Source organism: Gigantopelta aegis, chromosome 1 (genome assembly GCF_016097555.1).
Source record: "Gigantopelta aegis isolate Gae_Host chromosome 1, Gae_host_genome, whole genome shotgun sequence".
NCBI lineage: Eukaryota > Metazoa > Mollusca > Gastropoda > Neomphalida > Peltospiridae > Gigantopelta > Gigantopelta aegis.
The window spans coordinates 2621836-2635799 of record NC_054699.1 but is presented as its reverse complement, the minus strand read 5'-3'; the positions used below and the strand labels follow the sequence as shown (position 1 = coordinate 2635799).

The 13964-nt window shown below is 39.4% G+C and overlaps 1 protein-coding gene across 1 annotated transcript in view; it reads left to right on the top strand.

The window, feature by feature from the left end:
- LOC121368544 (phosphatidylinositol 3,4,5-trisphosphate 5-phosphatase 2A-like) overlaps nt 1–13964 on the top strand; it is a 117014-nt gene that overhangs the window by 71391 nt on the left and 31659 nt on the right. The window contains exons 15-17 of the mRNA XM_041493284.1: nt 1631–1769; nt 4310–4409; nt 5761–5852. Of these exons, the coding sequence (XP_041349218.1) occupies nt 1631–1769; nt 4310–4409; nt 5761–5852 (331 nt within the window). The remainder of the gene's footprint in view (nt 1–1630; nt 1770–4309; nt 4410–5760; nt 5853–13964) is intronic.

Here is a 13964-nt window from a genome sequence, read left to right as displayed (position 1 = left end):
TTGTCTGTAGGGTCACCTTCTTGTCTGTAGGGTCACTTGTCTGTAGGGTCACTTTCTTGTCTGTAGGGTCACCTTCTTGTTTGTAGGGTCACCTTCTTGTCTGTAGGGTCACTTGTCTGTAGGGTCACTTTCTTGTCTGTAGGGTCACCTTCTTGTTTGTAGGGTCACCTTCTTGTCTGTAGGGTCACTTGTCTGTAGGGTCACTTTCTTGTCTGTAGGGTCACCTTCTTGTCTGTAGGGTTCCTTGTCTGTAGGGTCACCTTCTTGTCTGTAGGGTCACTTGTCTGTAGGGTCACTTGTCTGTAGGGTCACTTTCTTGTCTGTAGGGTCACCTTCTTGTTTGTAGGGTCACCTTCTTGTCTGTAGGGTCACTTGTCTGTAGGGTCACTTTCTTGTCTGTAGGGTCACCTTCTTGTCTGTAGGGTCACTTGTCTGTAGGGTCACCTTCTTGTCTGTAGGGTCACTTGTCTGTAGGGTCACTTTCTTGTCTGTAGGGTCACCTTCTTGTCTGTAGGGTCACTTGTCTGTAGGGTCACCTTCTTGTCTGTAGGGTCACTTGTCTGTAGGGTCACTTTCTTGTCTGTAGGGTCACCTTCTTGTTTGTAGGGTCACCTTCTTGTCTGTAGGGTCACTTGTCTGTAGGGTCACTTTCTTGTCTGTAGGGTCACCTTCTTGTCTGTAGGGTCACTTGTCTGTAGGGTCACCTTCTTGTCTGTAGGGTCACTTGTCTGTAGGGTCACTTTCTTGTCTGTAGGGTCACCTTCTTGTTTGTAGGGTCACCTTCTTGTCTGTAGGGTCACTTGTCTGTAGGGTCACTTTCTTGTCTGTAGGGTCACCTTCTTGTTTGTAGGGTCACCTTCTTGTCTGTAGGGTCACTTGTCTGTAGGGTCACTTTCTTGTCTGTAGGGTCACCTTCTTGTCTGTAGGGTCACCTTCTTGTCTGTAGGTCCAGGGGCCTGATCTAGCTCAGTCGGTTGAGTGCTCGCTTGAGGTGCTTGCTTAGCAGGATTGAACCACCTCTGTAGATACATTCACCTGATTGTGTTTTTTGTTGTTCCAATGAGTACACCACAACTGGTCAAAGGCCATGGTATGTGCTATCCTGTCTGTGGGAAAGTGCATAAAAAAGACCCTTGTTGCATTAGAAAACCTTTAGCCGGTTTCCTCTGATGACTTCGTGTCAGAATTACCAAATGTTTGACGTCCAATAGCTGATGATTAATAAATCAATGTGCTCTACTGGTGTTGTTAAACAAAACTTTTGTCTGTAGGGCCAAGAAATGTACAGAAAAGTGACTCTTCTTGTAGCAGCATTTTTCCATGTCATTAACATAAATGAACAAGCATACCTTCCTATTCATATGTAAATTGTGTTTATGATTGGCTCCAAGGAAATGATCATGCATGTTTATACCAAGCATCGTGATTGGTTTAATCGGTACATACATGTTTTTGCAAACAACAGAAGCAGATTTGGGTTGGTTTTTATCAAATCCCATTGGTGTTTGATTAAGCTGTTTTTAAAAACTAAAAGTGATACCAAAAATATTAATTAAAATGAAATGAAGGTGATACAGTTTGTTTCTCCTCAGTTTACAGTATTACAGTTGGCGTTTACTTTGTATTTCAGGAGGAACAACAACTTCCGGAACATTCTCAAAGGTCTTTCACTGGGTGTGAAGAATCTCGAAGGTTTTGACGTGACCCACAAATTCCACCATGTGTTCTTCTTTGGCGACCTCAACTATCGGCTGTCAGAAAAAATAGATGTAAGATTTTTATAACGTGTATTTTTTATGGTATTATATACTGTACAACCTTATCTGGCCTCAGATTACAGTTATCTTCCCATTTGGTTGTTCAAAATCCAGACATTTGTCTATGCAAGTTTCAGTGTGATTATTTCATGGCAAACAGCTTTTAAGTGGCAACTATTTGACTGAAGTTGACAGGGGAGAGCATGTAGTTTGTAAACATGTGTAACTTGTTGACATTGAAGACTTGTTTGTGGTAATTCCGGCCCATGCAAAAGTAGTGGGTATTTTGTGTAAAATGGGTGTACTCCGGCCTCGTTTAGAGGGTGTGTTTGTTTGAACCAATATGCTGGGAGAAAGAGCTGGACAACAGGGGTTGTCCTTTTCAGGGTATGTGTCCCCCAGGCAGGCAAAGGTACATACAAAAATCCACGGGCCTGCTGATACTAATAAAAATGTTATAGCCACTAATGCTATACAGAAACATACAGTATAATTAATTGTGGTCTGTGGCCTCATACATAAGACTCACTATTGTACTAGAGATATTTTGGCATTATATCGAGTAGGCTTTATGCTGATGGGTCCTCAGGTTAGGTGCCAAACATAGTTTTATTTTTATGTGTATTCTGATAGAAAAAAAGAAACATAAAATATTAATTCATTTTTGTTGTTGTATTTTTGTTTAATTATTAATTCTAAATTCCATTACTTTTTGTGTGTGTCTGTAAAAACCATTGATGTCTTCTGAGCATTTTAGACCCATTTTGCGGAATTAATAGTACAGTGAAACCCCTCAAAACTGGACCCTGAGTAAACGGGAATTCACTCAAAACTGGACCCTCAATAAACCAGAATTCCCTCAAAACCGGACCCTCAGTAAACCGGAATTCCCTCAAAACCGGACCCTCAGTAAACCAGAATTCCCTCAAAACCAGACCCTCAGTAAACCGGAATTCACTCAAAACCAGACCCTCAGTAAACCAGAATTCCCTCAAAACCGGACCCTCAGTAAACCAGAATTCCCTCAAAACTGGACCCTCAGTAAACCGGAATTCCCTCAAAACCGGACCCTCAGAAAACTGGAATTCCCTCAAAACCGGACATTTCTCACGGTCTCTTTTTAAATATCTGTACAGAAGAGAACCTCTCTAAAACGGATACCTCTTAAAACCAGACTTTTTACTTGGTCCTGAGGGTGTCTGATTTAGAGGAGTTACACTGTATCCTGTATCAAAACAAATACAATTTTGTATATACATAATATGTATTGAAATATTCACGTTTTTGTTGTTGTTTAATATAATAGCGTGGGAAATCTAGGTGTGATATGATATGTTTGTGTTTTACTGTTATCAACATGATTTATTCAGGTTAATCACAGCACTGTGATCGATTTGTGACCTGATAGAGAATTGCCTACTATATTTATAACGTTTCCTTAACATTTGCCCACATCTAGTTTAGACTTTGTCTATCTCTGTAGAGTCCCATCGGGCTATTTCTCCTTCCAGCCAGTGCACCACAACTGGTATATCAAAGGCAATGGTATGTGCTATCCTGTCTGTGGGATGGTTCCAGCCAGTGCACCATGACTTGTATATCAAAGGCAATGGTATGTGCTATCCTGTCTGTGGGATGGTGCATACAGAAGATCCCTAGCTACTAATTAAAAAAATGTAGCAGGTTTCTTCTCTAAGACTATATGTAAAAAATTACCAAATGATGGGTTTTTCACCACAACTGGTATATCAAAGGCAATGGTATGTGCTAGCCTGTCTATGGGATGGTGCATATGGTATATCAAAGGTTGTGGTATGTTTGTGGGAAAGTACATACTAGTAATTAAAAGATTCCTTACTGCTGGTGGAAAAATATAGTGGCTTTCCTCTAAGACCATGTGTCAAAATTACCAAGCTTTGACATCCAATAGCTGATGATTAATAATAAATCAGTGTGCTCTAGTGGTGTTGTTAAGCAAAACCCACATTTTAATATTATAAAACTTTAAAATCTAGACTCACGACTTTGATAAGTTTCAACTACAAATAGTATGTAAGTAAAATGTAGAGACTTAGACTGCCGGTAGTAGGGGTGCAGAGTAGGTGGTTACAAGTGCCTCTTAACAAAGCCAGAAGTAACTACTGAACACTCTCTGAAGTGGTCAGACTAAGCCCACAGCTAAAAGCTGTTGGGGAATGGCAGGTGTGTGGCACAGATAGTCACAAGAGACAAACGGTTGGAGAGACAAGGACTGGGATGTGGAGGTGGACAGTAAAAGAAATTGAAAGATAGGAGGAGTTGCCAGATCTGGAAGAAATGAGATGGAATTCAAAGGAGAGAAAGGAAAGGGGGCAGTAGGATAAAAAAATAATTTTAAGTGTAGAGACTTTGCTAAAGCGTTGAGTCTGTACATTGACGTTTTATAAGTAAGAGCCCAGTTTGACACTTGCTAAAATGTCAGTGTAAAATTAATATAAGTTGAGATGAGAATACTTTGTTCTGGTTTTGTTTAATAATTGTTTTCTAAGAATTCCCTTGACACTTTCTTTTAGGTTATCCTGAAAAAAACGGAAGAAAAAGACCTTCCCTTTCTGCTTGAGAAGGACCAGTTGCGGAAAAGCCAGTTCAACAAGACAGCTTTCTATGCATTCAGTAAGTACAAGGATGGGACTTTAAAAAAAATATATTTTATTGTTTTATTAATGATTATACCAACCATTATTACCAATTTTACTTATTCCAAATACTCATCATGACAACTGGTGCTCATAATGATTCATAATTCTGCATAGTTGTCATTACTAATGCATTCCTGCCAGCATCACACACGTAACATCAGACACGTAACATCACACACGTAACATCACACACGTAACATCACACACGTAACATCACACACGTAACATCACACACGTAACATCACACACGTAACATCAGACACGTAACATCAGACACACGTAACATCACACACGTAACATCAGACACACGTAACATCAGACACACACAGACACACGTAACATAACATCACACACACGTAACATCAGACACACGTAACATCAGACACACGTAACATCACGACACACGTAACATCAGACACACGTAAAGGAACAACATCACACACGTAACATCACACACGTAACATCAGAATATTCATTATTGTAAACACGTAACATCGTAGTTTAAAATGTGCTGACACACGTAGACACCACACACATCAGACACACGTAAAATCACCCACGTAACATCACACACGTAACATCACACACGTAACATCACACACGTAACATCACACACGTAACATCACACACGTAACATCAGACACACGTTTGAAAACAGCATTTACATCATAAAATTTAAAGTCATTACATGAATATTCATTATAAAATTTAAAGGAACACGCCTTTTTCTTCCAAAAAGATTCAACAGTGAAATTTTAAAACTACATACATTCAACTATTTATTATTGTAAAGTCATAATAACCATATGTTAGACACCACACAGTCATAGTATATAATGTGCTGAGGTGTCATTACATGAATATTCATTATTGTAAAGTCATAATAACCATATGTTAGACACCACACAGTCGTAGTATATAATGTGCTGAGGTGTCATTACATGAATATTCATTATTGTAAAGTCATAATAACCATATGTTAGACACCACACAGTCATAGTATATAATGTGCTGAGGTGTCATTACATGAATATTCATTATTGTAAAGTCATAATAACCATATGTTAGACACCACACAGTCATAGTATATAATGTGCTGAGGTGTCATTACATGAATATTCATTATTGTAAAGTCATAATAACCATATGTTAGACACCACACAGTCGTAGTATATAATGTGCTGAGGTGTCATTATGTGCTGAGGTGTCATTACATGAATATTCATTATTGTAAAGTCATAATAACCATATGTTAGACACCACACAGTCATAGTTTAAAATGTGCTGAGGTGTCATAACTCAAATATTCCCATTCTTTGTTACAGGCGAATCAGAAATCACGTTTCTTCCTACTTACCGGCTGTACCGACACCAGCGCGGTTACAATTACGACTGGAAGAAAATCAAGAAAACTGGCGTGAGTTTCAATAAATCATATAACAGCGCCAGTTTGGAGGTGGCTTATGGGTCCTTTTATATAAGAATCTGATTTTTGTCTTGTCGAAAATACTCTGTTCATTGCAAATAATTAAAAAAATATCTGAAGATTGTAGAGACTAAAAGCTGGAGTTAGGAATAATTACTGAGTTAGTAAAGTTTGAATCAATGTTGTGGTTTTAAAATTATTTGCTATAAACAGACTGTTTTGGATAGAACAAAAATGGAGACCCGTATATCAAATGGTCCTTCTACAATGTAGTTAATGATCGATTTTGAGTAGAGGTAGAAATGTCAGTTGTTGCCAGTTAATGAGATATCGTAGATCCTGAAATTAATGCGATCGAGTCCATGTTATTTGCATTAATAATAAACAAAAATTAAAATACTAATTGGAACATAATTCACTATGTGCAAGATGTTAGCGAATTGATCTCACTGAAGATGCCTGTATCTCAGATTTAGCTGAAGGGTACACAAACTAAAAAACTAAAACAAACCTAATATTTCCAAGGGATGCCACTCGAATGAATTGTTTAAGCATGGCCAGTGAATGTTTAGATCCACCACCGGCCTGGGTGGCAGCATGGTTAAGCCATCAGACATACATTTGTAAGGCTGGTAGGTACAGGGTTCGCAGCCCGATACCAGCTCCCAACCAGAGCATGTTTTAATGACTCAATGGGTAGGTGTAAGGCCACTACACCCTCTTCTCTCTCACTAACCACTAACCAACTAACAACTAACCCACCGTCCTGGGCAGACAGTCCGGATAGCTAAGGTGTGTGCCCAGGACAGCATGCTTGAACCTTAATAAGCACGAAAGTAAGTTGAAATGAATGAAATAAGCAAGTGAATTTTAAAAGATATTTTAGAATCCCTGTCTAAGTGTATGCTTCACTAAAAACTTTACAAATCTTCATCTGTCTGACATTACCCTAACATGTTTAAAAAACACTGATGTTGATAGGATCTCCATTTGGAGGACCTTATTGTAACATCAGCATTCGAAATAAGCAATTGTCCGTTTGTCCAGACAAGTAAAAATCTGCTGACAAGCAAAATGTATTTCAATGATTGTCCAAAGGACAAGTCAGAATGTTCAGTGCAGTTTCATTTTGAACAATCAAAAACATCGTCCTTGCACTTGAATGAAACAAGCCATGTATTTGGACAAATGAAAATATTTGTACCAAGTAGATTTCTAGATGTATTTGTCTGGTGGACTAGAACAAAGTTCTGTTTATTTCTATCACTGAACATTACCATGTAGGTCTCAGGTTTAGATAGTTACATGTACACTTGATTTTCAGAGTAAAAGTATTCTGGCATTCTTTGAGGAGATTAAATCTCCACTTCGCTTTTTGGATGACGTTAGGTCTCCTCTTGAGCTTTTGGAGGAGTTGAGATCCCCAAGTCTGTATTCAGATGAGGTGAGATTACGGTTTAGGGTGCATCTCGAAGTTTACCTTTCCCAGTCTATATTAGTCACCTCCACATATCTGTCTATGTGCATGCATGCCATTTGCTTGCTCATATTTAACCATGGTTACAAACAGGTTAGTAGAGATGGAATGGTTTCCCGCTTTGATTTGCATTTTTCGTTTCCAGCATAATCAGATCTGTAAAAGTTTATTATTCCTTTTGATATATAGCAGGGGACATTTTGTTTTAAAATATTTGGATTAGCAACAGTTGGTGATCAGTTGAGAATTGAGTTTCAACTATTATTTAACATTATAGAATTGTGTAGTGACCAGTTGAGAATTGAGTTTCAACTATTATTTAACATTATAGAATTGTGTAGTGACCAGTTGAGAATTGAGTTTCAACTATTATTTAACATTATAGAATTGTGTAGTGACCAATTGAGAATTGAGTTTCAACTATTATTTAACATTATAGAATTGTGTGCACTGTAGTGATCTATGAAATTTGTGTACCGAATCACAACACAATACTAAACAAAATGTTCCCTGTCTATGTGTAAGTTGGATTTCATGGACTGATCTGGTGACTTTTCCCTTGAGGTGCTTGTGTGTATATCTTAATGTTTATGGACTTTATATCATTATATTATTATTACAAACTTTCTGCCATTCTGAGATTCACTCAAATTTTGATTGGATGATGTCAGTAAAAAGTGTTATCCTTCAATAACATGCAGAAAATATTAGTAACCAAAATGAAAGATGATGAGGACAAAACTATGTTCCATTTGTTGTAATGACATTTTGCCTTTAAGGCTAATGGGACAAAGTCTTTGTTCTAGTTAAGTCCTGATGTCATGGCATTGGAGATGACTTAAGTTTATACACGTAGTTGCAAGAATTAATAATACATATATACATGTGTATATATATATATGTAACAAAATGTGACAAAATGCAATATTATTTAATTCACATAATTGATAATTAATCACAAGATGCACATCATTAAAACAATTAGAATATTTTTGCTACGGATTTGAGATAAATACATTAAAACATACATCACATACATCATTAAAACAATTTAAATATTTTTTCTACGGATTTGAGATAAATACATTAAAACATACATCACATACATCATTAAAACAATTTGAATATTTTTGCTACGGATTTGAGATAAATACATTAAAACATACATCACATACATCATTAAAACAATTTAAATATTTTTGCTACGGATTTGAGATAAATACATTAAAACATACATCACATACATCATTAAAACAATTAGAATATTTTTGCTACGGATTTGAGATAAATACATTAAAACATACATCACATACATAGGTGCACATCATTAAAACAATTTAAATATTTTTTCTACGGATTTGAGATAAATACATTAAAACATACATCACATACATCATTAAAACAATTTGAATATTTTTGCTACGGATTTGAGATAAATACATTAAAACATACATCACATACATCATTAAAACAATTTTAATATTTTTGCTACGGATTTGAGATAAATACATTAAAACATACATAGATGCAAATCATTAAACAATTTGAATATTTTTACTACAGATATGAGATAAATGCATTAAAACATACATCACATACATCATTAAAATATTTACAACCTAGCACTTCTACACATTTATTTATTTAGACAGGTCAGACTGGAGTGGCATCTGCTATTGCACTTTACACCTGCCTTGTAGCACTTGCAGCGGTTTCGGGTCGCCCTCAGGGGCGGACTCGGGGAGACTATGTTTCTCTTTTTGAGAATTTCATGGCCTGGCTAGGGGAATCGCCTCCACCAGTCCCTCCACCGCCGGGGTTTCCAGCGAGACCGGGGTTGGACCAGTTTGCAGATTCGGCCGGTCCGCATCGTCCTGCCCATGCAGTTTCGTTTCCGTTACGCGTCGTTTGAAAACATTTCTTCTTCGGAACAGGATTTTCCCTCCGAATCAGTGTGTGGTTCGGGGGAAGGGTCGGCACCGGGTTCGGTGCTAGACGAAATTCCCAATTTGGCCGATGGTACGCCAGACAGCGATTATGATTACCAGGTGGTTCTTGGTTTTGTATGGGAACAGGTCCGACTGGTGTGTGCGGATGCAATTCCGTCGGAGGAGGCTGTTCAGTCTTACAAGGGTGTTTCGTTTGGAAACTGGCCTTTAGCGACGAAACGCTCTGCGGCAGGATTTCGGCTTGCCGTTAGTGCACGAGGCGCATGAATCTCTTGCGGAGATTGATGCTTTGATTGCGGGTAGCGATCGTATTTTGGGGGCAGTGGTGGAAGAATTTCCGGCAGCGTTAGCTACCGGGAACTGTTGTCTGCGGCGAATGTTTTGTCCACGTCTTCGTATAAGACATTCGGAGCTTCCTTCCTTTCACATCCAGCGATCGTTTCCGCTAGTGTGAAGGCAGAGAGGTTATCTTTGGAGAGGTTATCTAAACTTCTTTTTATAACCATTTAGGTACATTCCTATTTGGATTAGATAAAGCAGTCATGGGTCTTCCGCCGATGGCTAAGGGTTGTTTGTTGGCGGCTTCTAAAGCCTCTCATCACGTCGCTCAGCTTGCTGGGCGTGTTTTTGCCAACAGTCTACTTCTGCATCGGGATCACTACCTGGCGGGACTGAGAGCGACGGGTGTGGTTAAAACCTACTTTCGTAGTCGCTCAGTAAGGGAAACCTTACTTTTTGGGACCAGTTTTAACTTGGTCATGGACCAAGAAGTGGCGAAATTCATCCCTGCTGCGCCGTCCCAAACTGCTCGTAAGCGCCAGGCGGCGTCTACTTTTAAGCCTCCACCTGTTAAGAAATCAACTTTTCTTGACAGTTATCAGATCCCTGTGGTGTCAGATTCGGGCGTGCAGTCTGGTAATGCCCATGGTTCATCTAAACAGGGACGTTTTTGGTGGAAGCCGGCATGTTTTCGTGGTTCCGCTCGGGGCAAGGCGCCCAGGCGCCCAGGGGTGGGAAGCAGCCGGGATGAGGGTGCGTGGACAATCGACATCTGCTTACGGAGGTTCCGTTAGCAGATCTTCCTGTGGGGGGCAGATTGCGTCATTTTGTTCAAAGTTGGTGCGAACTGCCAGATCTGGACCCATGGGTTTTGTCGGTTGTCCGCAACGGATACAGAATTCCGTTTTCTTCACCCCCTCCACTGACGTCCTCCCCCCGGTTACCTGCAGTACTGCCTGTTGACAAATGAGTACTGGTGGAGAAGATGGTTGTCGAGTTTCTCGACAAGAAAGCCATCCAGGAGGTGGATTTGGGCACTCCGGGATTTTATTTCCATCTGTTCTTCGCCCAGAAGAAGAATGGCGAGTGGCGACCAATTCTAAACCTGAAGTCGCTGAATTCTTACGTCGTTATTCCATCTATGAAGATGGAGACGGTTCAGTCTGTTCGCGCTTTGCTTCAGGTGGGGGAATGGGCGGCATCCATCGATTTGAAGGACGCTACCTGCATGTTCCAATCCATCGGGATTGCGGTTCCTCTACGACGGCAGAGCTTACGAGTTTCAAGTTCTGCCATTTTGCCTAAATGGAATGTTTTTCTGGTTCTGCATGCACTCAAAGGCAAGCCCTATGAGCCTTTGAAATTCGCCAGCCTTCGTCATTCGACGTGGAAAACTTTGTTTCTGGTCTTACTAGCGGCTTGCCGTCGTATTAGTGAGATTCATGCTTTTTTGCATGATTTGGTGGATTACAATACGGATGGGTCAGTTACATTACGTACTGATTCTGTTTTCGTGGCTAAGAACCAGGTGCCAGGGGAAGAGTTTCCTCCGGCCATCATTCAGTGTTTATCTCGTACGCTTTCTGCGGATAATTCTGATAGACTTCTTTGTCCGGTGCGGGCTTTGAAATTCTATTTGGAGCGTACTAGAAATCTCCGGCAAAACACTAAGAGACTGTTTATCTCATTCACATGCCAACCAGGAGACATTACGAAGAATGCTTTGTCAAGATGGATTGCTGCAACCATCAAACTGGCATATGAGAAGGCGGGTGATCATGTTCTGCGGAATTTCTCCGTTCGACCTCATGAGATTCGGGCGATTTCTGCTTCCCTTAATTTTCATGATTCTTTGGACATTTTCAAGGTCATGAGTGCGGGATTTTGGAAAGGTCGACACACGTTTGACCGGTTTTATTTCCGTGATATGGCTGTTGGTCCGGATGGAACTCGGTGGATTCAGTCAGTCATTACAGGGCAGCAACTCATTTCGGTGTGCAGGGCCACGAGTAGGGGGCGACCTTTATTCCGTCCGGTCGCTAGCAGCAGTCTTTCTGGGAGATAGTTCTCCACCTCCTGTTAGGAAGTGGGGGGTGGATGGTTGACTATCTGGGGCAGTCGAGTGTCTTTTACCATTATTTGGTGTGCGGGTTTCCTCACCTTGTTAACTTGGTTTACTTTTAATTGGGGTTGTAGTTCTTCAATTTAAAAGTCACTTTGACATTTTATACCTCGTATGATGTGGGTTGCTTTTTCACTGTATCATTACTTGAGACGAACACTACTGGTTGAATGGGTAAGTCCTCCTTGTTTTCTTACCTCCTCCCTTTAATGTTAAATTCTCGTGCTTTAACAGTGTTATATCACGTCTGTTATAGCATTGTTGTTGTGCTAGTACGGTAAGTTGAATAAGACTATTATAAATTTTTTCTTCTAATTTTCATTATTATTCATACTTACCTAGTACTAGCACAACAACCGTTACCTCCCACCCACCCCGAGGGAGGTCTTTTTTGATTCAGTCATTCCGGACTTTGAATCGATAATGAGGATATACGGTCTACCCATGCGCGGGTGTAGGTTATACATCTGGCAAGGGGAGATAATTCTGCAGTGGAGGATATAACCGATTATTCTTTCAAAGTATAGAATTAACAGATTAAGACAGTGTGAGATTAAAAGCAATATTTTGAATCTTAGTTACTTTGATGTCAAGCTTTTCGTCAGTGTTTTGTTTTTGGAGAATGTCTTTGTGGAGATTTTTATTTGAAATAAATTACATAATTTGAACTAATATTGCATTTTGTCACTAGGTGTGTTTACCTTTACAACAATTGCTGTCAATGAATGGTGGATCTTTCATTTCAGGCAATGTGTCTAGAAATTACCTTGAAAAGTCAGGCAATGTGTATATTGCCTGAAATATTTAGGCAATATACAGAATGCCTGAGTGAATCAGTTACTTTACAGATTACCTGAAATTTTCAGGCATTCTACAGATTGCCTGGTTTTACACATTGACTGTAACATATATATATAAACTGACGATCAAAAGAAAGTATACCAATTATTTTTATGATAAATAAACACAATACACGTTCATGGAAGGTTAGATAGGTTCCAGTATTGTTCATTATAATGCAATCAATGACGAATAGTCGCACATTGCTGCGTTTGGGTGATGTCGCACGTGAAAAATGAGTTTATTCATCAAATTTATACTGCATTAGAAACATGATACTCATGCACATAAGGTATAAAAAAGGGTGCCATTGCTTAGAACATGCTTCAGTCAACAGTAAAACACCAGAGAACATGGCAAGGCTAACTGCTGAAGAAAGAGATAGCTATTGGTATGGTGCAGGTGGGTGCGAGTTATGCCCATGTGGCAAGAATCCTGAATTGCACAAAACTGACAATCACCAGATTGATACAGTGTTACATGGTGACTGGCAAGACTGCAGACAGATCATGAAGTGGAAGACCCCATGTCACAACAGCCAATGAGGACCGCCATCTCCACATCTTACACTTACGTAACAGATTCCTCATTATGACGTCATCTGCAGCGACTGGCCTTGGACATGTCATCAGTCATCACACTGTACATCGTTGACTACGACAGCATGGTATCAGGGCCTATCGACCATTCAGAGGGATGACATTGACGAGGCAACATCGACTTCGACGTTTACCGTGTGCACATTAGTTTCAACATTGGCAACATCAGAACTGGCAACGTGTACTCTTTTCTGATGAGAGCAGGTTCCAGTTATTCAGAGCTGATGGCAGGACTCGGATATACCGATGTGCAGGAGAGAGAACAGGTCCGTGCTGTGTTCAGGAGACTGAACCGTTTGGTGGTGGATCTGTGATGGTTTGGGGCGGTATCTGTGGTCAACAGCGGACAGACCTTATTGTCATTGACGGAAATCTGTCCAACGTCGGGTCCATGCTTGCATACTTGCACATGGTGAACATACACGCTATTGAAACATGTTTTTTGTGGTCAAATTTATTCACCTTCATTTTGAGTGGTCCTTTATGAAATCGCACATTTCACCCCTAGTGCTGTTGTGAACTGTGATATCATTTTATGGGTTTTATTGAGTATACTCGTGGTTATTTATCGCAAAATTATTATACTTTCAAAATATAACATTTGCATCAACTTGTGTTTTGTGTTTTTAATACTTTGAAAAAATAATTGGTATACTTTCTTTTGATCGTCAGTTGATCGTCAGTTTATATATATATATATATATATATATATATATATATATATATATATATATATATATATATATATATATATATATATATATATATATATATATAATTTGCTGTATTGCCATTTTTGGGGGGTGGGGTGGGGTGGTAATTTTAATAAAGTCATGA